The sequence below is a fragment of the Podarcis erhardii genome (genome assembly GCF_964252035.2).
Source record: "Podarcis erhardii genome assembly, chromosome: 6".
NCBI lineage: Eukaryota > Metazoa > Chordata > Lepidosauria > Squamata > Lacertidae > Podarcis > Podarcis erhardii.
Window position 1 is genome coordinate 20,494,015 of NC_138510.1, and position 26,783 is coordinate 20,520,797.

General features: G+C 45.1%; 2 protein-coding genes across 4 annotated transcripts in view; both read left to right on the forward strand.

Annotated features, from left to right (window-relative positions):
- PTGIS (prostaglandin I2 synthase) overlaps positions 1–7,176 on the forward strand; it is a 45,635-nt gene extending 38,459 nt beyond the window's left edge. For all 3 annotated transcript variants that reach the window (XM_081867839.1, XM_081867837.1, XM_081867838.1), the window contains exons 9-10: positions 2,866–3,017; positions 6,847–7,176. In XM_081867839.1, the coding sequence (XP_081723965.1) occupies positions 2,866–3,017; positions 6,847–6,994 (300 nt within the window). In that variant the 3' untranslated portion in view covers positions 6,995–7,176. The remainder of the gene's footprint in view (positions 1–2,865; positions 3,018–6,846) is intronic.
- A 15,087-nt stretch (positions 7,177–22,263) lies between these two features.
- Positions 22,264–26,783, forward strand: part of KCNB1 (potassium voltage-gated channel subfamily B member 1) — a 186,838-nt gene continuing 182,318 nt past the window's right edge. The window contains exons 1-2 of the mRNA XM_081867634.1: positions 22,264–22,899; positions 26,030–26,691. Coding sequence (XP_081723760.1) covers positions 26,125–26,691 — 567 coding nt within the window. The 5' untranslated portion in view covers positions 22,264–22,899; positions 26,030–26,124. The remainder of the gene's footprint in view (positions 22,900–26,029; positions 26,692–26,783) is intronic.

Genomic DNA, 26,783 nt, shown 5'->3' on the forward strand with positions numbered 1-26,783 from the left:
GACTAGCTGAACCAGAAGTAACGCTGCACCTTGCACCTAATGACCTTAAGCCATTAGGTGGGTATGCAGCCTAAGGCCCAGGGGCCGGATCTGACCCAATCACCTTCTAAATCTGGCCCACGGACAGTCTGGGAATATCATGTTTTTACATGAGTAGAATGTGTCCTTTTATTTGAAATGCATCTCTGGGTTATTTGTGGGGCATAGGAATTCGTTCATTATTATTTTTTCAATATATAGTCCAGCCCCCCACAAGGTCTGAGGGACAGTGGACTGGCCCCCAGCTGAAAAAGTTTGCTGACCCCTGCAGCTTAAGCCATGTTAGCTTATGGAATTCACTTCAACAGGACGTGGCGATTGCCACCAATTTAGGTTATTTTAAAAGGCAACTGGGGGGGAAAGGGAGGCAAATTGATGGAAGATCGTTCTACCAGTGGATGCCTCTGAATATCAGTTGCTGGAGAACAACAGGAGGAGAATTACCCTCATGTCCTTCTTAAGGGTTTCCCATGGCATCTAGCTGGCCATTATAAGGAAAATGGAAGCTAGACTAGAAGGGTCTTGGATATGATCTAGCAGGGCTCTTCTTATGTCCTTAAGCACATTCTATATGAAATGTGTTGCTTGACAGGAGTGCCAAGGCAGACCTAGAAAAACAGACTGTCCTTTTGCAATTCATCATTTGGACATACTGATCTCACTTATATCCCGGCCTGCCATGTGAAATAGTGGAGAGCAACAGAGAGGGGGCAAAAGTCCTCATGGTTTGTGGATGTCGCATACACTGTATCAGCTTGGCTGGAAATGGAGAAATCCTCCATCTGTAAGTGCCTGAGCTGTTACTGTCAACACTGATCTGGCTCACCTGTTCCACCCTTGGTAGTGCTCCCGGAATTACTCTTGCGGTAGAAATCTTAATGGATCTACACAGCCATTGCAAGTTAGATATTAGATATGCCAACAAGCTATGATTTCTTGTATCCAAATCACAAAGAGCTGCTGGTTCACATAAACATATGGACACCCTGTGGTTTTCCTACACCTGATTATTTTGTCTTTGGTGACTGGCTGCTGAATGGGTGAACTGATTTGATTGGGGGAAAAGATGGCATTGGGCGATGACAAAATTTCTACCTTTGATGTTAGATCTGAAGTGGCTCATTCACACATGCAGCATGTGTTGGTTTTACAGTCACGTGTGAACCTGCTCAGGTAATACGTGTCCCTCAAAAATTGGCTCTCAGGACCAATTCCAGGAGTAAAAATAATAACTCTCTGGATGTAAAAATAGAATGATGTAATCCAGGAGTTCCCAAACTGTTGTCCCAGGACCATCAGTGGTCTACGAGATGGCATATCTGAATTATATATTCATACCAATTTTAATTGTCATTTTATTGCTTATTTTACAACTACACTGGCTGCAACAGGTAGAAAAATCATTAATGGTCTGCGAAGACCATCAGTAATTTTCAAATGGTCCGGGGGGTGGGGGGCAAAGTTCAGGAACCACTGATGTAAAGAATGCTAAGTGCAGACCAGAATTGATAAGTGGAATTCCTTTTTGGCTGTTGCTGTGACAACCTCTTTAATATATCAATGAGTTGCTCTGACAACTTCTTTAATATATCAATGAGTTTCTCCTTCTCTGTCTTCCTACCTCCCTCGCACCAGCACCACGTTAATTTTCTCTTTGTTAACAAAGAATCAAACTGGGATTGCTTCCTCTTATGAAAAGCCTCCCAGGGACCATTATGGTAGAAACAATGCTGATATTATTGTAACTCAAGTCTCATTAAATTATTGTTTGTAAGGTTGCACGAGGCTCACCTGCCTCTCAATTAGCAAGTAAATTCCAGTGTTCTATTTCAGGATCCAAAAACAACAAAAAAACCCAACAGCATGTTTTAAAGTATTTCTCAAAATGCTCATCAATGCCTTACATGACAGATTTAATTTGGAGCAAGCATAGTCTGTCTGAGTAAGCTTAGAAAAAAGTAAGGTTGTTAACCTTAATTGCAATTAAATGTTCCACTTTTGCCACATTAAGCTTCCAGGCATCTATGATTTGAGAGCAAACATCTTTCAGCTCCCCAGGCACTTCCATCCCCTGCTAAAGGATCCAGATGTGAATTCTGTAGAGGAGAAGGAAATGGGCCTAAATGCCTAAAGCAATGCCAAAGTGGCACTGTAGACATGAGACGGGAGACTGGTGCTGTGGGCTGACTGGAAGGGTGTAGAGGAGGTTCTGGATTTGAAATGTTGTTCCATTTTCCCCATTCCACTCCCAAGGACAGCCAAAGAGACTTAGACTGAGCATCAATACATTCAACAGCCAATTCTAAATGCTCTTCCTCCTTCCTCCTTTGTCATAGAATGGGCCTCAGGCAGACAACTGGGTAGAAGAAAGCAATGCATCAAAGATGCATTTACTTCCATCTGCCCCAAGGAAACCCCCATTAATTTTAACAGAGTTTGTGGAGGAGAGCTTACTGTGGATTTTCCCCTGTGTTGCCACTCCAAGTTTCCTCTTGTATTTTGTGACTGAAAAGGGTGCAACAGGAGTAGCCAATGTGATATTCTCCAGATGTTGCTGGACATCAGCCCCAGCCAGCAAGGGATTATGGGAATTGTAGTCCAGTGACATCTGAAGAACACCACATGGGCTATCTCTAGTCTACATGTAAACAATGTGCCTTAACACAGAAACTTTTATTCTTTTATTATTGTAGCCACCCCTACAGTATATATATATTTTAAAAATCCAAACAGATTCCTGCCCATGACTCTAAATCCTTGCACGCTGCATTTTTAATGTTTCCTAAAAGAAACATTTGCTCACTTTAAACCTCTTCTTTCTTTCAGAAATTCAGATATGACCGATTCCTCAATTCAGACGGCACAGAAAAAACAGATTTCTATAAAGGAGGGAAAAGCCTCAAGTATTACTCCATGCCATGGGGAGCGGGAATAAATGTCTGTATCGGAAAGTTCCTTGCAGTCAATAGCATCAAACAGTGAGTGAATTTGTCATGTTGATATAATGACCGCCTCTCGCAATAATTTCGACCGTAAGAAGCTAGCACTGGCTTGTAGCAGAAAATGACAGCATGGCGTTTACTCAGAACTAAGTCCCAAAGTGGTTGATAGGGATTACTCCCTAGTAAGTCACATTGCAGCCAAGCACTGGCCATGATGGCTGAGGACCAGTGAGAGTTAGAATCCATCAACATCCAACCACAGGTTCCATATCCCTGGTCTGTCTGAAATGCTGGAAAGTTAGTCAGTGTAAACTTGCCTGGTCCTCAACCTGGTGTCCCCAGGTTGGACTACAAGTTCCATCATTGCTGGCAATTGGTTATGCTGGCTGGGGCTGATGGGGACTGGAGCCCAACAACAGTTGGAGGGCTCCAGGTTGGTGGAGGCTGGTGTAGACAATATTGAGATGGACCAATATGGCAGTTTCCTATCACATACAGGATTCCCAGTCACACGGAAGGGGCCCTGTGCATGTAGGCATATTGCAGGGAGATACGCAACCAACACATGTTGGGGGGGGGGGGACAGAGCCTGCTCCTAGCCGTCCTCCAAGCCATATGCATAGTTCAGAGGAACAACTTACATTGTTATTAATTCGATTTATGAGCTGCTTGACACATAAGGACTCTCCAAGTGACTTACCGAATTTCAAAAGCATAAAGCATGGCATGAAATCAGGAAAAAACTAACAACGTATTGCAATAAAAGCGGTACAATAGCCTATAAAATAAACCCAATAAAATAGCAGCGAAAACGTTCCATCAATATAGAGAAAAGCCATCGGAGTTCTGTCAGGCACAGAAGACAAACTTCCCATTCCTTTGCTGTCCTGCATTTCCAATCAGATACTTAAAGCATGCTTTGAAAAATTTCTCCTGAGTTAGCAGGTTGACACCAGCAACTATCTAGCCCAGGGGTTGTCAGCCTGGTCCCTACCGCCCACTAGTGGGCATTTCAGGATTCTAAGTGGGATGTAGGGGGTTCTAAGGCACAAGCTGAATCCTCCTTCCATTGAGCACTGGAAATTTTACCATCAAAAAAGATGCATTAGGTATAAAAAGGTTGACTACCCCTGATCTAGGCAAATGGCTGTGTGTACAGTGTGTATACAGTGCTACTCAGTAACCTGTGGGGCTGGCTCCAGCTTGAATATACTTGGTACAGCTCCTCCTCCTGCCCAGGTGGACCCCTCTGGCAGGTTTGTCTAGTGATGTGGCTCCTAAAATAGGTGCCAGGCACCTGCTGTTTCCAAGATAGCACTGCTCAAGGGGCATTGTGGGAAATTTAAATGGAAGCTGCCTGGTCATCCAGCACTGCACATCTGCAGGGGATGCAGAGGAAGTTAGAGGTTCCAGGGAGTTCAAGGCAGTGATCAAATGTGATGTGCCACCGTTCAGCTCATGGTCACAATGCTGCACAGTTAACAGGTAAAGAGACCCCTGACCGTTAGGTCCAGTCGTGGACGACTCTGGGGTTGCGGCACTCATTTCGCTTTACTGGCTGACGGAGCCGGCATACAGCTTCCGGGTCATGTGGCCAGCATGACTAAGCTGCTTCTGGCAAACCAGAGGAGCACACGGAAACGCCATTTACATTCCCGCCTATTTATCTACTTGCACTTTGACGTGCTTTTGAACTGCTAGGTTGGCAGGAGCAGGAACCGAGCATCAGGAGCTTACACCATCGCGTGGATTTGAACCGCCGACCTTCTGATCGGCAAGCCCTAGGCTCAGTGGTTTAGACCACAGTGTGCACAAATTGATAGAAAGCAATGTAAGACCTACATTGGCTCCCAGTACATTTCCGAGCACAATTCAAAGTGTTGGTGCTGACCTTTAAAGCCCTAAACAGCCTTGGTCCTCTATACCTGAAGGAGCATCTCCACCCCCATCGTTCAGCCCAGACACTGAGGTCCAGCTCCAAAGGCCTTCTGGCAGTTCCCTCACTGCAAAAAGTGAAGTTACAGGGAACCAGGCAGAGGGCCTTCTCGGGTGGAATACCCTCCCATCAGATGTCAAGGAAATAAACAACTATCTGACTTTTAGAAGACATCTGAAGGCAGCCATGTTTAGGGAAGTTTTTAATGACTGATGTTTAAATGTATTTTTAATATTTTGTTGGAAGCCACCCAGAGTGCCTGAGGAAATCCAGCCAGTTGGGTGGGGTATTATTATTATTATTAATAATAATAATATGTTGTTGTTGTTGTTGTTGTTGTTGTTGTTAATTGTGTGAGCCTTCTATTTGCTACAATCTCAGTGCCTCCAGACTGTCAGTATTTTGCAGTAGAGATTTAAGCACATCGCAGGAGATGCAGGTTTACACAGTTAAAGTAGATTAAACCACCCAGTTGCCCTAGTGCCACAAATCCACTTTAAAAAAAGAATCAGTGTGGAAAGTGACAGGGAATTGCACTGAAAAGTATGGGATGGGCATGTTATTAGCGGGAAGATGTATGAACACCCTGAAGCCAAATCTGGATGAATGCAGGTTCAACACTCATTATCAGCGCTCATTATCTCAAATAAGAATGAATGAATATGAATGAATGGATATGATTTAACTTCCTCTTAAGCTTTGCTGCAAGCAAATCAGGATGAATGCTCAACTAATATGTCATTTGGAGCAGCCCTAGGTGTGACCAGATGCCACCCCCATCTGTCTTGAATAATTTAAAATGAGCAGGTCACAATATTTTCAAGTTTATCTAAACTATCCATTTATTTTTCCACGGAAAGAAATGTTAGGTAGCATTGCTAAGCCATTGAAGGCGGCAGCTTTGATTCCATTAAAAGAAAATCATACAAGCTTATCACACTGTTTTATGCACACTTAGCTATAATTTTCCCAGTAGTGATGTATGGAAGTGAGAGCTGGACCATAAAGAAGGCTGATCGCCGAACAATTAATGCTTTTGAATTATGGTGCTGGAGGAGACTCTTGAGAGTCCCATGGACTGCAAGAAGATCAAACCTATCCATTCGTAAGGAAATCAGCCCTGAGTGCTCACTGGAAGGACAGATCATGAAGCTGAGGCTCCAATACTTTGGCCACCTCATGAGAAGAGAAGACTCCCTGGAAAAGACCCTGATGTTGGGAAAGATGGAGGGCACAAGGAGAAGGGGACGACAGAGGATGAGATGGTTGGACAGTGTTCTCAAAGCTACCAGCATGAGTTTCACCAAACTGCGGGAGGCAGTGGAAGACAGGAGTGCCTGGTGTGCTCTGGTCCATGGGGTCACGAAGAGTCAGACATGACTAAACGACTAAACAACAACAATCTGGGAGTGAGGCCCATTGAACACAGGGGAAGCTGTTTCTGAGTAGACATGCCTACAAGATTACTTTGTATGGCTGCAACCTATGCACACTTATTCAGGAGTAAGCTCCTCTAAACTATACTGTTAAACTGTAGTTTCCAATAGTTAAGAGCTACTGGATAAAACAGAACTTTCTTCGTGCTGTATGGGGCCATACAGCAATCTGTGCATCTTACAAAATTGGAATTGTTGGAATGTTCTGTTTAAAGTATTGCTCTCATGGTTTATATTCATACTACCTATTTTACATTTTAAAAGTACAGAGCCAAGATCCTGGAGGCCACTACTTCCATCTTTCTTTCCCTCCCTACCCAACAGGCTTCTTGGCATGGTGGGCGGCAGCAGGGCAGATAGATTGATCTTGCTAGAGGTCTAACTGATAGCTCACCAAATGCTTTTGTAAGAATGCATGAAATCAGGCCCAGGGCCACATGTCGTCATATCCCTGTCTTTGGCCCTACTGACCATGTTATTTTTCTCATTTCAGGTGTGTTTTCCTCCTCTTAAGCTATTTTGATTTGGAGCTGAAAGATCCCAATGCAGCAATCCCAGCCTTTGACAAGGAAAGATACGGCTTTGGAATGTTGCAGCCAGAGAGAGAGGTCATCATTCGATATAAACTGAAAGCTCAGTAAAATTATATATTTCTTCCCCTTATTGTCAAGCTCCTCTGGATATCTCTTCATGTTCTGCAAGAAAACAGCTGCTCACTGGTTTCAGTTGAAATTTATTTTGACATGACATGGGTTGCTAAGGTATATTTATATGTTATAGCTACAAAGAGGGCATAATAAATTGTTCTCTGTGGCATCTGCAAGCTGTTCATTTGCAAAAGCTAACCGGATGGCTATTGGGGCCCCTTCAGACAGGTGTTTTCTGCAACATGTCATTGACTCAGTAACAGTGGTGAGCTTATACCAGACAAATCCATACATCATTCTCCTTTCTTATTTTGTGATGTTGCCCCAATGCCATCTGGGGGTGCACTCTTACACTATACTGCAACAAAAGTGGAACATTTAAAAAACCCCAACAACCTTGACAGCATTTGATGTATAAAAAGTTACAGGATTTCATCAGGAAACTACAGGGCATGTACCTATTGCAAGCAAAGCATTTGCTTGTGCAAACTATCGAAAGTGGGAGCATGTGTAACTGCCCCGATACCATCACCACGGATGCATGATAACAAAAGAATGCCTGGAGGAGTTTCACCACACCATTGCAGGCCAATATGTTGTATATCCAAAAAAACTGGTGGAAAATTGCAGGTGCCATGTGGAACCATTTGAAGTGACTCCCATGTGACAGGCACAAGAAGACAATCGGCCCCACTTTGATCCACAAATAGTGGGTCATAGAATCATAGAATTGCAGAGTTGGGAGGGACCCAACTGGTCCATTGCCCTGGAATGTAGTGGATCAAACCTGCAACCTTGGCATTATCAGCAGGATGCTCTAACCAACTGAGCTAGTGGCTGAAAAGATGTTTGACACAAATTTGTCAGGTTGACCTGTACATCTTAGGTTAGTGATTTATGCTTTAAGGCTTTTCCAGGACTCAGGTGTCTGGAGATTGCAGAAGGGTTATCCAGACAGCAGACCAAGAAACTGCCAAAGCTAGCCTGAATGAAACAGGCAGAGTGTGGGTCACTCAGCAATTGTTTTCCAAATCCCTAGACATTTTTTGGGGGGGATCTCTTCCCCTCACTTCCTGGTCTGATTTTCCCCACCTGCTTTGTCACCAAGGCTGCATCTACACAGCTATTAAAAAACCGCTCTGAAAACATTCTGAAAAAAACCGTTTTAAAGCTCACAATGGAAAATTTCACAGAGTTCCGATTTCAGCTTCACACCACCATCTGGTGTCACAATATGACATTTATAATGTTTTATTTTTAGTAATGTAGCTGAGTCCTAAAAGCTTGCAAGCCTCTGTATAATTACTTTAGAGTAAGTCTCATTCAGCTGGGTGGGACTTACTTCCAGGAAAACATGGAAAGAACCCCAGTCATGCTCTGGATCACACAACCTTACCAGGGAGTAAGTTCTATTGAACTCAATGGAACTTTATTCTGAGCTGACATGCATTGGATTGTCCTGTTAATTACTATAGTTAATGGAGGAGATTCAAAATATTATATAGTGATAAATCACCAAACAAACAAACAAACAAACAAACAAACAAACAAACCTCTAGCCACCTTAAAAAAATTACTGGTGCACTTTTTGCCTTCCGTTGCTAATGTTTTAATAAATCCAGCCATCAGCAAGTACAGCGGTACCTCGGCTTAAGTACTTAATTCGTTCCGGAGGTCCGTTCTTAACCTGAAACTGTTCTTAACCTGAAGCACCACTTTAGCTAATGGGGCTTCCTGCTGCCGCTGCATCACCGCTGCACGACTTCTGTTCTCATCCTGAAGCAAAGTTCTTAACCCGAGATACTATTTCTGGGTTAGCGGAGTCTGTAACATGAAGCGTATGTAACCCGAAGCATATGTAACCTGAGGTACCACTGTATATGTAGAAGTGTAGAGTTGGAAAGAGTCCCCAACTGCAGTGCAGAAATCACCGCTAAAGAATCTGTGGCAGATAGCCACCCAACCTCTGTTGTGGGTGGTTGGGTGTTGAGTCCAGCAGAAACAACAAAAAACCATTACCATGAAAAACCTTCTCATTGTTTTTGTTTTCAAGTTAGGGTTTGTATAATGCTCGTTCTACACAAAGCAGACCTGTTGAAATTAATGGACATGACTAACAGGTTCATTAATTTCAGTGGATCTTCTCTGAGCTTTGAATACAACCCTTAGAATTTTACTTTGCACAGAGCTTCCACGGGCAGGGCTGACTATGCGAATCCCCCCTAAGCATCCTTAGGGCAGTCATTGTCTCTCAGGCCTCCCTATCTACAATATAGAGATAATAAATTAATAGTGACCTACTTTATAGGGTGCTGTATAAGCATAACTGAAATATGAATGTGAAGTACTTTGAATACACTTAAAAGGCTGCATTTAAGAGAGCCAGCATAGAATAGTGGCTACAGTGTTGGACTCAAACTGGGGGAGACCTGGGTTCCAATCACACATGACCCAGTCACTATGGCCAGAACCTCAAAGTGTCCCTCAAAGGAACAGTACAGGATTTTCAGAAGCTGTCCCAGTTTCTGATTTTGATCCTGGAACGTCCCAATCTTCCCTAGGACGTCCCTATTTTCAGCTGAGAAATGTTGGAGGGCATGTACAGCCTATGGATAAAATAGAAGAGAGGCCCACATGCACCGCCTTTAGATCTTAGGTGGAAAGGTGGGGCATAAAGTTAATACTGTAGTAATATATCCCATGATTATACAACCACTGGGCTTTTTTGACAACTTGCCAGTTGTTGTTCTCAGTTAATTGGCTCTGAATTAGTGTATTGATTTTCTTCAGTCATTTTTCTCTCTTCCCTTTAGTCCTGCTCGCATGACATGTCTGTAGATATGAGTGAGAGGATGGGTGGAGAGGGAAGAGGCAAGATTGTGCCCTCCTGGCCTCCATACTTGCATCTGTTCACCAACCAATCTGAGTAGCACCTGTCCATGAAAAAATGACATCCCTGGAGGCTCTCTCTATGCAGCTGGGATCTCTGGAAAGGCGAAGGTCCCAGATGAAATAGTCAAATTACGGTAGTTATTACTTTTCCTAAAGCCTTAGAAATGATACTTCATTCCATAAGCTATTACTGTTTACAAAATAGTCATGTGAGGGCAAGTTAGCTTTAAATACACCTGAGGTTGTGCAGACGGAAGAAATTGGGGATGTGTACATTAAAAACACAACTTGAGTTTTTGTTAAAGGTAATGGGACCCCTGACCATTAGGTCCAGTCATGACCGACTCTGGGGTTGTGGCGCTCATCTCGTTTTATTGGCCGAGGGAGCTGACGTACAGCTTCCAGGTCATGTGGCCAGCATAACTAAGCCGCTTCTGGCAAACCAGAGGAGCGCACTGAAACACCATTTACCTTCCCGCCAGAGTGGTACCTATTTATCTACTTGCACTTTGACGTGCTTTCGAACTGCTAGGTGGGCAGGAGCAGGGACCGAGCAACGGGAGCTCACCCTGTCGCGAGGATTCGAACAGCCGACCTTCTGATCGGCAAGTCCTAGGCTCTGTGGTTTAATCCACAGCGCCACCCACATCCCCTGAGCTTTTGTTATAAATACCTTTATTGCACTAAAATGTTTTCAGTAGCAGAGTCAGATGTGTTTCACAATTGAGTAAAGGCATCTTTTTTTTTTAAAGGCACAAAACTTTAGAGGCAGTGTGGTGCATTGGTTGAAGTGTTGAACCTGGACTAGGAAAATCTGGGGTTTGAAACTGCTCAGACACAAAGCGCACTGGGTGACCTTTGGCCAGTCACTTTCTTCCTCAGTTTAGCCTACCTAACAGGGTCAACTCCATATATGATTACTATATAATAATGGACAAAATAAAAAAATTCCTTCCAGTAGCACCTTAAAGACCAACTAAGTTAGTTCTAGGTATGAGCTTTCGTGTGCATGCACACTTCTTCAGATACACTGAAACAGAAGTCACCAGACCCTTCTATATAGTGAGAAGGTGGGGAAGGGTATTACTCAGAAGGGTGGTGGGAATAAGGTGCTACTGGAAGGAATTTTTTTATTTTGTCTTGACTATGGCAGACCAACACGGCTACCTATCTGTAACTGGATATATAATAATGGGCCCTGCTGTGGGTCTCCTTGGTGTTGGAAATGGGTACCTGAGACGGAGCCTTTTCATCGGTGGCACCCAAGATCTGGCACAGCCTTCCAAAGGATGCCTGCCTGGCTCCATTGCTGCTTGCTTTCAAACAGGCTATTCCAGTGAATTCTCATCGAGTACCACACTTAACTAAGCTAAATATGTCTTCTCAGAAGTGAGCTCCATTGAACTCAGTGGAAGTCGCTTTTCAGCAGACATGGTTAGGATGGCACTGCCCATTGTGTTTATGCTGCTGCTTCTTTTTAATTTAGATTGCTTCTGTGAGGGAGGAGGTTGTTCTTTTTATTACTGTATATTTTTGACTATATGTTACTATAAATTGCCTGCATATTTTATAGAAAGGCCAAATATAAATCTCAAGAATAAACAATCTCAACTTAGTTACTGGCATGCAGACTTTGCCTTTGCTGATTTATAGAGCTCAGTGCCTTTCTCCACAACCACCAAGCAAGGAAACCCAAGAATTACATCTGTGCTAAAAACATGCATCATGTATACTGTACTGGCAAGGGTGACAGGATTTCCTTTTCCTCCTTGGCACCGAATTGAGGTTGCTTTCAGGCAGGCCCATTGCTCAGAGGTAGAGAATTTGGTTTTGCATGCCAAAGGTCCCTGGTTCAATCCCTGGCATCCCTACCTTTGAAGGTGACCTGGAAACTCCAACTAATCCAGAATGCGGCAGCTAGACTGGTGACTGGGAGCAGCTGCCAAGACCACATAACACTGGTCTTGAAAGACCTACATTGGCTCCCAGTACGTTTCCAAGCACAATTCAAAGTGTTGATGTTGATCCTGAAAGCCCTAAACGGCCTCGGCCCAGTATATCTGAAGGAGCGTCTCCCCCTCCATCGTTCTGCCCGGACACTGAGGTCCAGCGCCGAGGGCCTTCTGGCGGTTCCCTCGCTGCGAGAAGCCAAGTTACAGGGAACCAGGCAGAGGGCCTTCTCAGTAGTGGCACCCGCCCTCCCACCAGATGTCAAAGCGATAAACAACTACCTGACATTCAGAAGACATCTTAAGGCAGCCCTATTCAGGGAAGTTTTTAATGTGTGACATCTTAGTGTATTTTTGGTCTTTGTGGAAGCTGCCCAGAGTGGCTGGGGAAACCCAGCCAGATGGGAGGGGTACAAATAAATTATTAGTAGTAGTAGTAGTAGTAGTAGTAGTAGTAGTAGTAGTAGGGCTAGGAGAGATCCCTGCCTGAAACCCTGGAGAGCTGCTGCCAGCCATTGTAGACAGTACTGAGCTAGATGGACCAGTGATTTGACTCAGTATAAGCAGCATCCCATGCTCTTGATAGATGCAGCTTTTACACTGGCAAGTTATTTAAACTTGATTTAAACTGGCCCAGAAGCTGCAGCCAGTGTGGAATGCACTGGCCAGGCTGCTGAAGGGGGCAGGCTGCCCACAGCATGGGACCCCTCTGCTAAAGCATCCTCGCTGGAAGCCCATATGCTGCCAGGCCAGGTTCAAGGTTGTGCTGATATACAAAGTTCTGGAAGACCGAATATACCTTATTAACCCGGATACCTTAAGGACAGTCTGAGCCCTTGTATTCCAGTACAAACACTGAGATCATTTGGCGCAGTACTGGTAGTTGTCCCCCATGTTACAGAGGCCTGGCTGGCCTCAACTGGAAATTGAAGATTTAGAGCCTATGGAACACTCTTCCACCAGAAATTTGTCAGGCACCCTCTCCATTAACTTTCAGGCATCTGGTGAATATGCTTTTTATGCCAACAGGCCTATTCTGTTTATTCCCTCCCCCCATTTTAATGATTACTTTGTATTGCTTTCGTTGCTTTTTAAAAAAACGTTTTATTGTATTTGTATATTTTGTTGTACTCAGCCTCAGTATTTTGCATTAGATGGCAGTACAGAATTATTTTTGCAAACAAACAAACAAACAAACAAACAAACAAACCCAGCCACTTAACTGGGTGGGTTCCTGTTTGGCTCTCCACTTGGTCCAAGTGTCACGCAGTAACAAAATGCTTCAGTGCAGAGTGCTGCTCTTCATTGTGCCAGCCAGTCAGCCTGTGTGCCCATTTCCAGGTTACTCCATTCCATTCCCACTTCCAAAAAGCAAGTCAACATTTGCGCCTACAGTCCTCACTGGGTTTTGGGGAGGGAGAAGTCACCCATTCCCCTTGAGGATTTTTCCTAAGTTTTTGGGGGGGGGCGGGGCCTGGAGATTTCGTCATTGCAGTTCTGCAGATTTTGTGGTTTCCCGTATGCTTGCTGATATCTCCCACTTTTGTGTTTCTGGTGCCTATTTGGCTATATAGGCTATGGCACTCCCAGCCTGAACATTGAAATAAAGGGTACTGAACTAGATTATTACCCCCCTCCCTTAGAATTTATTTGTCCTCATTACAGGTCTTGGCCCAGTTCACATGTTTTATAGTTATTCTGGGAATGGGCACATTAGCAAATGCCCTCTGTGCCCCTGTAATCATAGCTTTGAATCTGCATGAAAAGCCAACGCTTCTGGTTTCTAATGGCTGTAGCAGTGAACCTTTAAATTACAACTGCAAATAGCAATTTAACAGATCTGTAAATTTCTGCATTAAGTAAGTGGAATGTTTAAATCATGTCAGGAGGAAGAGGTTCGTGGTGAAGCTTAATCACCAGGATAGTCAGATCTTGCTGATGTAAGTGATGGCACTCAAGATGGGGAAACTGTGCCCAGAGCTCCTGTCTGTTGCTTTAAGAGATGCAGATCAGCAAGTTATGGTGTTTCACACCCATCTTGGAGCTTAAAAAGGTAAAGGGTAAAGGGACCCCTGACCATTAGGTCCAGTCGTGACCGACTCTGGGGTTGCGGCGCTCATCTCGCTTTATTGGCTGACGGAGCCAGCTTACAGCTTCCGGGTCATGTGGCCAGCATGACTAAGCCACTTCTGGTGAACCACAGCAGCGCACGAAAATGCCGTTTACCTTCCCGCTGGAGTGGTACCTATTTATCTACTTGCATTTTGACGTGCTTTTGAACTGCTAGGTTGGCAGGAGCAGGGACAGAGCAACGGGAGCTCACCCCGTCGTGGGGATTCGAACCGCGGACCTTCTGAGCAGCAAGCCCTAGGCTCTGTGGTTAACCCACAGCGCCACCCACGTCCCTAATCAGCCTGTATTCACAATCTCACTTGCTATAAAACACATGTCAGCAACCTCTGGCCTTCCAGATGTTGCTGAACCACAACTCCCACCAGCCCCATTAAGCATGACCAATGGCTTAGGATGCTGGGAGTTGTAGTTCAGCAACATCAGGCTGGCCAAGGAAAACCTGCTATAAAACAAGGATGGGGAACCTATGGGCTTCCTTCTGGTGGTGCAGCGTTAAAACTATTAGCACATTGCAAAGCTAAGCAGGGTCTGGTATGGTTTCAAACTGGATGGGGAACCATATGTTGAGATTCCTGCATTGCTAGGTCAGCTTTCTCCAACCTGGTGCCCTTCAGATCCTTGGGATTACAACTTCCACCAGTGGGTTGTGTGGGAACGATGGGAGTTGTAGTCTGGGACTCCAAAACATCTGGAGGGCACCAGGCTGGAGAAGGCAGAGACAGTGATTATTTTGGCAATCCCCTTTTTGTAAACAGCATGACTAGAACAAGCTACAGTTTGATGCAGAAATCATTAGGATCCAGCCCTATGTTTGTAAATCTGTTACCTTTTGTACATGAGAACTAGTTTGTGAATACAGAACAGAAAGCAAACCCTATCCTTTTTATGAAAAAAGTGGTGCATTGGGTGGTTATAATTCAGTCTTGTTACTACACAGAGTACTTGTGGGGTAAAAGTGGGGTGGCTTATATTCAGGTCCACCACTCCAAGCTCAGGGTGGGATGCAGCTGTCAAAACAAAACTTAAGAAATAAATAACAGTTTGCTGCCCTCTAATGGTGTGTATTCACACACATCTGGAACCCAAGACACACTGCCTCATTTTTCCTAAGGTAAGGCCCGCTATTCGGAGGAACTCTGCCTGCTTCTTGGGTGAAAAGCAATGACAAACCTAGACAGCATCTTAAAAAGCAGAGACATCACCTTGCCAACAAAGGTCCGTATAGTTAAAGCCATGGTTTTCCCAGTAGTGATGTATGGAAGTGAGAGCTGGACCATAAAGAAGGCTGATCGCTGAAGAATTGATGCTTTTGAATTATGGTGCTGAAGGAGACTCTTGAGAGTCCCATGGACTGCAAGAGGATCAAACCTATCCATTCTTAAGGAAATCAGCCCTGAGCGCTCACTGGAAGGACAGATCCTGAAGCTGAGACTCCAATGCTTTGGCCACCTCATGAGAAGAGAAGACTCCCTGGAAAAGACCCTGATGTTGGGAAAGATGGAGGGCACAAGGAGAAGGGGATGACAGAGGACGAGGTGGTTGGACATTGTTCTCGAAGCTACCAGCATGAATTTGACTAAACTGCGGGAGGCAGTGGAAGACAGGAGTGCCTGGTGTGCTCTGGTCCATGGGGTCACGAAGAGTCGGACATGACTAAACGACTAAACAACAACAACTTCCCAACATCATTGCACACACATCCTAAATAAAGTAGAAGATGAAATATGAGGGTGGAGGAAGGAACCGAAAACACAATAGGGGGAAATAAGTTTGACAGTCCTTTCCCTAAAATGTCTGTTCTGCAGTTACTGCCAGGTGACTGGGTACTTATGGGTCTCTCTAATATTCAAGGAAATAGTGAAGAGGCAGAGAATTGGCACATCTGCACCGTATTTCTAAAGCACATGGCTTTCCCCCAAGGAAGCCTGGGAGCTTACCCCTCACAGAGCTACAATTCCCAGCACCCATAGCAAATTACAGTTCCCAGGATTCTTTGCAGGATCCCATGTACTTCAAATGTATGGTGTGGGTGAATTTTGTGTATTTTGTGGCGAACAGAGAAGCCCCAGAAAGTGTTATGACTCACTGTTGCTTAACAGCGCAATCCTACACATGTTTACTCAGAAGTAAACTGAATTCAAGGGGGTTTTCTCCTGCTGAATTGTATATAGGATCGCAGTCTAACTTGGCAAGAAGAGCAGGATGGGAAATCCATGGTTCTCAAGAGGATATCAGACTCCATCTCCCATCATCCCTGACCACAGATCATGTTGGCTGGGGCTGATGGGAATTGGAGTCCAACAACCTCCAGAGCCCCACAGGTTCCTCAGCCATGTGTGAGAGGGAGTTAGCAAGCCACACTCTGTCATTGTCGGGTCAAAGGAAAATGTGAAGTGTGTGGGAGGTTCTGTAGAATTTATCCAGGTTATCTTGAGAAAGAAAAATTAGCCAATAGCTCATTATGTTATGGCTATGATGGCTCAGAATGGTTTTTTAAAAACAACAACATATGTTATTCCCTGAAATTAATTAGTATTTTTCACTACCCATCTCGCAGGGGAATAAAAAAAATATATACTTTGAATAACAAGCAAAATCATAACTAAATGATGGCAGTCTTTTGAAGCTTGGGCCCCCAAAAGATGCCTGCCTCTGTTGCAGACCTCGTTCTTGGTTGGGTTACATCTGTCAGGCTTCAGTTTTCTAAGTCACTCTGTGAACAAATTATTTTGCGCCAGCCTTCCTTTGCACATGGAGAGTGAATGACAATGTCTGTGTTTTAGGATACAAAGACAGGTGCAGGCACAGGTGCAATAGAGGTGAACAGATGTGCTTAGTCAATTAAAACCTTTTAACAAATACCCATTTTGATGTGCTGGTAAGAAAAATCACCTCTGTGCTGTTGAAGGTTGCAGTGACAACCAAAATAAGCAATCTCAAGACCAGTTTCTCCCATGCCAGCCCTTGAAATAAAATGATATTAGATATAGGTGCAGTAAGAAAGGCGGCGGCAGCAGGAGGCCCCATTAGCTAAAGTGGTGCTTCAGGTTAAGAACAGTTTCAGGTTAAGAATGGACCTCTGGAATGAATTAAGTACGTAATCAGAGGTACCACTGTATTATTATTATTATTATTATTATTATTATTATTATTATTATATTTATCCCCGCCCATCTGGCTGGGTTTCCCCAGCCACTCTGGGTGGCTTCCAACAGAATATTAAAATGCAATAACCTATTAAACATTAAAAGCTTCCCTAAACAGTACCTGCTTTTGACCGGAATCTGCTTCAATGGATGAGTTCTGGTATTATGAGCTACATGCATAATTGTATATACCTCTATCATGTCCCCATTGCTTATATTTTTTTCTAAATTAAAAAAAAAGCCCTCATAGAGGAGTTGCCCCACCCCTTTGATTACTTAGGTTGCCCTCATCTGAACTTTTTCCATCTCTATGATCTTCACTTTCAAGTGCGGAGATAAGAACTGTACACAGTATTCCAAGTGTGGTTGCACAATAGATGTGTACAACAGCATTATGATACTGGCAATGACTTTCCATTTTGGAGGCATTAGGTATGCTCAGAAGAAGCTTGCCTTATGCAAAGTCCAACTTCCCCAAAGAGCAAAATGCTTCTTAATGAAAGCCTTTCGTTTGACACAGAGCAGCATCCATCGGAGGTCTTTCCGTCTTAATAATCAAACCATGCAACAAATGGGGTCTATAGCCATTTGGAGGTCTGTGGTCTGAACTTAATGTATCCAATTACCAAAAATGCCTCTGCAAAGTTCCTCTTCCCATATAGGCCTGCCTCTGGGTAATTTTTGCAGCTTTGTCCATAAGGTAGTGCCGCCAACATCATTAAATATTTACTTAGAATTACAGTTTGCATTTATTACATTTCAGCACTCGGCATTAAACTCTCTGAACCACAAGTTCTGTATTATTAGTGACTGAGAAACGCAGAAGGGAGGGCAAATGCTATGAAAATCGGAGAGTAGAAACTCAGCTCTTTCCTCGCATTTCAGAGCAGGGCATCTGTATGCCAGTCCAAAAGAATCACACTCTAGGTGTGATTTACAGCACTGTGAAGTCCTTAAAAGTCTAGTCATTAACCTCAGGACCTAGTTAGCACAATATCCATGACAATCAAGATACCTTGAGTTCTGTAATTTGTAACTCCCTTGTGGTCAATATATTTTCTATGTAACTATTAGGAACAAACAACTTTTTGAAGGAGAAGGGCCATAACTCAGTTGCTGAGCCCATGCTTTGCATGCAGAAAGCCCAAGGTTAAATTGCTGGCATCTTCAGTTAGAAGGATCAAGTAGAAGGAAGGAGCCCCAGCGTAAGACATTGGAGAGCCACTGCGGGAGTAGACTAATTGGGGAATATAATCTACGCAGTCAGCTGATTGTCATTGCTTGATGGCTCCATGTGCTGCATTTAGCAATCTCCAGCAATCAGCTGATGGTTGGTGCTCACAAAGTGTTGTGCAGGGCTATGCAGAAGCCTCCATCACCTGGATGGCAGTGCCTGCAAACTCTCCTTGGCCCAGCTGCATCTTTGCTTGCTTAAAACCTGACTTCATAAGCCTTATTTGGCCCCCAGACTGGAGGTTCCTCACTGCTAGATGGGCAAATAATCTGACCTTGTTTAAAGCAGGTGACAGCAGTCACGAAATTAAAAGACGCCTGCTTCTTGTGAGAAAAGCAATGACAAACCTAGAGAGCATCTTAAAAAGCAGAGACAGCACCTTGCCAACAAAGGTCCATATAGTTAAAGCCATGGTTTTCCCAGTAGTGATGTATGGAAGTGAGAGCTGGACCATAAATAAGGCTAATCACCGAAAAATTGATGCTTTTGAATTATGGTGCTGGAGGAGACTCTTGAGAGTCCCATGGACTGCAAGAAGATCAAACCTATCCATTCGTAAGGAAATCAGCCCTGAGTGCTCACTGGAAGGACAGATCGTGAAGCTGAGGCTCCAATACTTTGGCCATCTCATGAGAAGAGAAGACTCCCTGGAAAAGACCCTGATGTTGGGAAAGATTGAGGGAACAAGAAGGGGATGACAGAGGATGAGATGGTTGGACAGTGTTCTTGAAGCTACCAGCATGAGTTTGACCATACTGCGGGAGGCAGTAGAAGACAGGAGTGCCTGGCGTGCCCTGGTCCATGGGGTCACAAAGAGTTGGACACGACTACACAACTAAACAACAAAAAGTGAATTAAGTGATCTGCCACTGTAACCTATTGTTTGCGTCAAAGAATTGAAACGTGAACTTGGTCTACAATGCGGTTGTCAACCCAGTATCTGTGGATGCGGATACACCTATGAAGTCTTTCATTGGCAGGAGGGTTGGTGGTCCCTTCCAGCTTCCCTCCCCCAGCCCCACTCCCTAGTGCCATGTGGCCCCCTCAGAAGGTTGAACAGAAGGGAATCTGGCCCCCAGGCTGAAAAGGTCCTCTGTCCTTGCCACAGAACAAACAGTTTTAAATGCCTTGCTCTTTCCAAGAATTCATATAGTCTGCAAGCTCCAATATCCTCACCACAGCAAAAGCAGAGGCAGGGATGTTCAGATTTGCGCATAGAGCTGCCTCTGTTGGCGTTCCACAACACTTATGAGCCATTACTGCTTTAGATTCATCATTGTCAGTGACACTAAGTACAAGGGGCCTCTCTCAGCTTTTCCAAGGAAAGGAAACCACAATGAGGTTGTGTGAATGATGTTGCAAATGCTAAAACATTAGTAAAAGCAACTCCAATTAGAACTTCTCTTACCTCCCCACTCCTGTTTGTAATACTCAGCTGGGCTTCTTTGCTGGTTCTCCACACAGGCCAAAGAGATCCTGACATTGATTTAGAAAGGGCAACAAAACCAATAAAAAGCTTTTTCGAATGAATTAGATTGAAACACGTTTTTCCATTCCTTAATGGCCTGTATGTTGAGAGAGAAAGAGAGGCTGCATTCCTATCATACATTTAAAGCATGTGACTTCCCCCCAAAGAACCCTGCTCTTTGTTAAGGGTGCTGGGAATTGTAGTTCTGTGAAGGATAAACTACATTTCCCAGGATTCTTTGGGATGGGAGTCATGAGCTTTAAATGTATGGTGTCTTTGCAGCCTGAGGGCAGAGAGAATTGACTGTTGGGGTGCAACCATGAGCCAGTGATTCTCTTTCAGCCAAATCTTCCTCACAGGGTTATTATGAAGCTAATGTGAACTAACCTTCCTATGTAGGCCACCATAGGAAGAAGGATGGAATACAAATGTCATTAACAATAACGACAACTGGTCTTTCCAGTGAAAATACTGCCTAATATGAGATCAATTTCTACAGCAGCAATCCTAGGTCTTAAAATCCGAATGTAAATCTATTGGGCAGGATCCAGATGGATTTCCTGAGGGAGGCAGTTCCTCATTCTGAAGGTCACAGTGATGAAGACCCTCTCAGTTGAGGCAGAATATGCAAAAGCTGATCTAAGTGGAAGGAGAGGAAGCAGGCAGAGGAAAGGTAAGTGCGGATAAGCCCTTAGTCTCAGTGTTGTCCTTGTAGAACTCAGCAGGGAGGAGGACAAAACTAGACTTGATTGGCTCGGTCTGTCACTGGCTCTAGCGCCATCTAGTGTTGGGCTCTGTGACTGCTGCCCTACCAATCTCAGTGGCCACCAGTTATTGCTGGGCACAACTGATACTTCAGGCTAAGCTAGGCAAGAACGCTTCTGGCCAAAGCCTTCGTTAGGAGCAAAATTCGCTCTTCCGAACTGGGAACTGGGTTCACTCCGAAACTGTGAGCCAACTTGTCATGCAAAGCTGCTTGTGACAACGATCCTAGAAAATGCCTTGTTTGTGTGTCATCATGAATGAATGCTATTAAAGTGGTATCAAGCATGAGAGGTGTTTGAAAAGTGAATTCAATTCCAATTGATGTAGCTTTTTCATTCCATTTACAGATGGGAAAAACTGATTGAAATGGGGGAAACTGATTGAAGAATGGTTCTTGCAAAAGCTGCCTCTCATATGGATTCTGGCATCTATAAATCTGTCAGCAGTGGAAAATATCACATAATACTCCCCTTTCCCACCAGCCATTAGGAAATAATGGAATGGCATAAAATGTGTGATTGAAGCAGGGACGATTCACAGCAAAATATTGGGCATTTTAACAGTTTTCATTCTAGAGGCACGCAAGCACTTTGCTCCAGAATAGAGTCATTTAAGTGAGATTAAAATTGCAGGTAGGTTTATTGATTCATTAGAGAAGAAATCAAAGGAAACTGGAAGGTAATAAGTGGGACTGACAATAAAAATGGTACACAGTGGAGTGTTCATGTTGCAGCAGCCATGTACTCTTTCAGAATACTTCCTTCCACCTCTCCCATTGCCAGGTGAGTGTTTGCATGCCACCCTCCAACAGTCAGTCAGCATTCCTTAAACCCTGAGCATGCTCAGTCCTTGGGGTTCCTCTCTTTATTCCCCCTTTTGCACTTCTGTTTACCTTGGGGTTCCTCTTCCCACAAACCTCCTGATACCTACCCTCTTTGGCATGGAAGGATGGTACCAGTCTGGCCACATAAGGATCATATACATTATGAATGTTGGTGTGTGTGTGTGAGAGAGAGAGAATGCCTATGCATGCATACACACACACATGATCCCAAAGGAAAATGCACAAATAAATATGCAAGCTTTTGAGCTCATCAGAATTCATCATCAGCCTGGAGGGGGGAGATGTATTAATTTGTATACTGCTTACATGCCAAAATGGTCGCTAAGTGGTTTATAAGTATAAAATCAGTTATAAAATCCATGCCTAAACAAAATACAGAAGAAATCCATTCCATTGAAACATTAATTTACAATAAAAGAGTCCCATTAAAATGTTTGCCCAAATAGGCAGGCGTGTATTGAGGAGCCGGCTGAATGCCAATGATGATGGGTCTTTTTCTTAATACAGCACAATACAGGTGCTACCAGTGAAAAAGCCAGCCTCCATCTTACCACAAGCTGATAACCATCAGGCCATGGCAAAACTAACTGGATTCCATTTGCTGAGCTTATATTAATCATAGAATGGTAGAGTTGAAAGGGACCCCCAGAGTCATCTAGTCTCAACCTCCTGCAATGCAGCAATCTCAACTAGATGATACATGACAGATGACCATCCAACCTCTGCTTAAAAACCTAGAAGGAAGGTTGGGAGTCTGGAAGTCTGCTCAGCTCTTTCTTTTTAGCCATTCTGGGGTCGCCTCTGCTCCGCAATGCCGGCCTCTAGATGGAGCTCGCTCCTTCCCCTCTTCCCCGTCTCCCTTTCTCCTCCAACTTCTAATCCGCTCGAGCCAAACTCCGCGCAACCAGAATCGCAGGGCGAAGCTGGAGGCTCAGGCTGGACTTGTTGATCTCCGTTAGCAAGAAGCGAACGGGAGAAAGAAGGAAAGGCGAGAAGAAGGAGAGAGGCCGCGCTCCCTGACTGCGAGCGGCGGGCGCTTCCTCCCCGCTGGGCCCGGGCCCCGCGCGCGGCGTCGGCGGAGCTGAAGGTGGGGCTTGGGCGAGAAGCGCAGCCGGATCGGCGCGAGGGCCTGCGAGACGCTTGTTGCGACGGGGGGCGCCTCTTGAGACCCACAGAGACGCCTCGGCCCGGGGTGGGGGGGGGGGAGCTGCTGCCTTCGCTCTCCCCATCCAGCTGCTGAAGGGGTTATCCTGGGATTTCGTCCCCGGTGGGGTTTTCTTTTTTCCCCTGCCCGCCCCCCTCCCCATCTCTCGCCGCCGCCGAGGATGCCCGCGACGCCTGCCTGCCTGCTGAGCTAGCCCGGAGCAGGATGTAGCGAGCGAGCGAGCGAGCCAGCTGGCCGACCGATGCCCTCGCCGCCCCCCGGAACCCCACGGCGCCTCCTTTCTCCGGGATCGTGGCAAGAGAAGTGAGTGGCGGAATTGGGGGATGGGGAGACGGGCACCCGGGGGGAGGGGAGAGGGGGGAAGGGGGCAAACCCCGCGCGGAGTTAGGAGCTAGAGGATCACATCTGCCCGGGGCAGCATGTGGATGCGCAGACTGAGCTGGGGAGCTGCCCGAGGGTCCTGCTCCTCAAATCGAGGGTTCGGTCCCCGGCGGTGTTTGGGGGGGGGAGAGATCTGACTCCCCCCTGCCCCCTGAAAACCCTTGTAGGATTTTAGTCGGGCGTGGGGAAAGAGAAGGAGCCGTTCCTCCTCCTCCTCTTCTTCTTCTCCCGGATTTCTCCCATCTTGTATAAGCAACAGTGTTGCTAGCTCTTTCTACTGGCTGCATATTATTCTCTTTTTTAAAGGCTGTTGTTATGACGACTCCTATTAGTTATCGCTGGGGGGGGGGATAAATGGAGGAGATAGAAATTCTTTCACACTCCCTCCCATAGAAGCCCCACATTCTTTCTTTTTTTTTTAAAGAGCTGGAAATAAATGTGATGATTGCTCCCACTCAGGTTATAAACTCGGGTTCTCTGTCTCCACACCATCTCCATCAACAACGTACACACTCCGCGGTGTAGTCTCTCTTTCTTGTAGACCTAAATGGAAGAAGTGTGCCTGTCTTTCTCCAGTGCTTTATTTCAAATAATTGAGGTTAATGGCCCCAATTTCCCTGGAGGCATTTGCCCCAAACTCACCAACAGATGTAGCCAACTTAAGCTCGGCAGACTTTGCTTCCCCAAGTATCTTAGTTAAATGAATTAAAATAGGTGTGCCGCTCCCCTATTCACTCATTCCACTAGAGACCTTCATAAGGTGAGAGTTTAATTTTTTTTGTTCCCTCCCCCTCCACAATACACCCCCCCACTGATGTAATCTGTTCTAGCATGGGGCCATTGCAAGCCCACTAACCCCTTCACCGACCACCCTTTGTAAGTGGTGATTTACAAAAGATTAGTCTCTGACACATCTGCCTTTCCAGAGCTTACTAGAGAGAGGAGAGAGTAATAGCCATAGATATGGCTTGTTTCACCCATACCCAATGTGAACAGGACTATCAGACTGTGAATGTCATTTGACTTTGCTCCATGCTAGACTTTCTGCATGTAGAACGGTGTGTGTGATCAGGTGCTGCTGTGTAAACTATTAGTGCCGGCCTGTGCCTCTGATGTCTTTGAGTTAAATTTATAACAGGGGACAGATTAGAAGCACATGTGAAGAGACTAGATTGGAAGCATTTCTGTTTCTCCAAATACCTAAAAAAGAAAAAGGGGGGGACCCTCCATGATTCTCTTTTAAAGTTCATAGTTCAGCTCTTTGGCAGAAGAGAGAAAACTGAGAAATGCCTCTTAAAGAACATGTAGAAGAAAAAATGAGAACCAGTAGATAAAAATTGCATGTATTTTCCCAGTCTTAAAACTCATAAACCTGGAAGGAAGTGCTATTGGTTGAACTAACTTCAAAACATGGAGTTCCTAAATACCCCAGGCTTCATGTATGTATGATTTGGGGAAGGAGTATAGAAAGGCATATGACAATTTGATGTGTAGAGTTTCTTGCAGAATTATAGTGACTTTTAATGCCCCCCCTTGTATCCTACCCCATATACAATGCTGTATGTAGCGTGTCTTCAGAGAAGAGTTTGTATGAAAGGTTCAAGCTTGGATCACAAAATATGCCTCTTGGTGGGTGTGTACCCCATTTATGTCTCTGGGGTTCACCCACTTCTCTAGGGAAAGTTGTTTGGATGTCTCAGTTAGCCTTACCAGTTGAAACAGTGGGACTCAAATGAACACCAGTGGCTGTAGCTTGGGTAGGGGATGACTCTGTACATCAGACTTCCCACCTACTCCCTTTCCAAAATCCAAAATCTATTATGGTTGTACAAACTAGTCCTTTTGTTAGGGACATCCAAATTCTCATTGTGCCTAGAATCAAGCTGGGACATCCATTTGTGTATTTGTGTGTGTGTGAGAGAGAGAGAGAGAGAGAGAGGGGAAGGTACGAAAGGGTGAGGGACAAAGAGTTATGTACACTGCCTTTAAACCAAAACATGCAGGTCTCTTTGTAAGTAACCAAGTATTTCAGCTTTCGCTTGATTGTTCAATGTAACACATACCTAAATGCTTTGATGCATCAGTTTAAAGGGGGGGGGAGTCCACAAATCTAAGTAAAGGTTCAGAAGAAAAGGAGGGTGGGTAGTGGTGATGAGAATACATATTACTTCAAGGAGAGCAAAATTAATTACAATGGAAACTGCTCCGATGAGCTGCCAACTGGGGTTCATGGGGTCTTCCAGATCCCACTACAAACCAGTGGGGCAGTTTGGTAATTTTAGACTCCAGACTCAATGGACATATGGGGGTGGGAGACTCTTTAGATGGTAACTTCAAAAGCATAGTAATCTGCCTGTAAGCCACATAGGGGCCCGCATGCTTGCGCTCTCTCTCTCTCTCTCTCTCTCTCTCTCTCTGAGTGGGGCATTGTCCCAGCAGCCTGCCCTGACAACACCACTGCCCCAAACACAAACACTCTGATAGCTCAGTTGGTAGAACATGATACTCTTAATCTCAGGATTATGGGTTCAAACCCCATGCTGGTTGAAAGATTCCTGCACTTCAGGATGTGGGACTAAATGGGCCTCATGATCCCTGCCAACTCTGCAATTCTGTGATTCTGTGACATGGCACTGGTTATTTTCCCAGAGGCAGGAAAAAGTGTTAGGAAATCTATTTCAGCACCTGGGTGTGGACAGCGCACAGGGTTCCCTTCTATTGCAATGAGTTCTTGCCATGTATAGATCAGGCAAAGGCTGCTCTAAGTCTTGCTGGGCCAATGGCAAAAAAGGTATCCTGATCGCCTCCCCCGCACCCTTCCCCCAGCTCACCACTCTTAAGGCTCTCTTCAGTTTCAGCACCATTAAACTGAACAGCGACCTGTGCTCTTGCAGCCAGCCCTCTGTCCCCGCTGCTCCTTCAAGCAGACTAACGGAGCTGTTTGTACAGCTGCCTGATTAATTGATCAAGCAGGCAGCCCAAAAACAAAGGAAGAAGCTCTCATTTGATCCCCAGAAGTCGCCAGTAGCTCTGTGGATTTTTTCTCTTGCAGGCATGGAGGAGGAGGACAGATGAAGAGATCCTGCTGAGAAGTGTGAGTGCCCTGGAAGCTTTCATCAGCCTGTTCAAGCCTTCCTGAGACAAGCAATGCCTGCGGGGATGAATAAGCATGGATCTCGATCGACTACCTCTTTGCCTCCCGATCCCATGGAGATTGTCAGGAGCAAGGCCTGCTCCAGAAGGGTCAAGCTTAATGTGGGTGGCTTGGCCCACGAGGTTTTATGGAGAACCCTGGACAGGTTGCCACGGACAAGGTTGGGTAAGCTCAGAGACTGCAACACCCACGAAACCCTTATGGATATATGTGACGACTACAACTTGGAGGAGAACGAGTATTTCTTTGATAGGCACCCAGGGGCATTTACTTCTATCTTGAACTTTTACCGCACTGGCAAGCTGCACATGATGGAGGAAATGTGTGCCTTGTCCTTCAGCCAAGAACTGGACTATTGGGGGATTGACGAGATCTATCTGGAGTCCTGTTGCCAGGCAAGGTACCACCAGAAGAAGGAGCAGATGAACGAGGAGCTCAAGAGGGAAGCGGAAACAATGCGAGAGAGGGAAGGAGAGGAATTTGATAACACCTGCTGCGCCGAGAAGAGGAAAAAGCTCTGGGACCTTCTGGAAAAGCCCAATTCTTCTGTAGCAGCCAAGGTAAAGTCTAAGCTACACATACTTTATCTCTTGTGGAGACAGCATGTACCTATTGATCAGAGTAACGGCTGGGGAATACTGGGCTTTGAGTG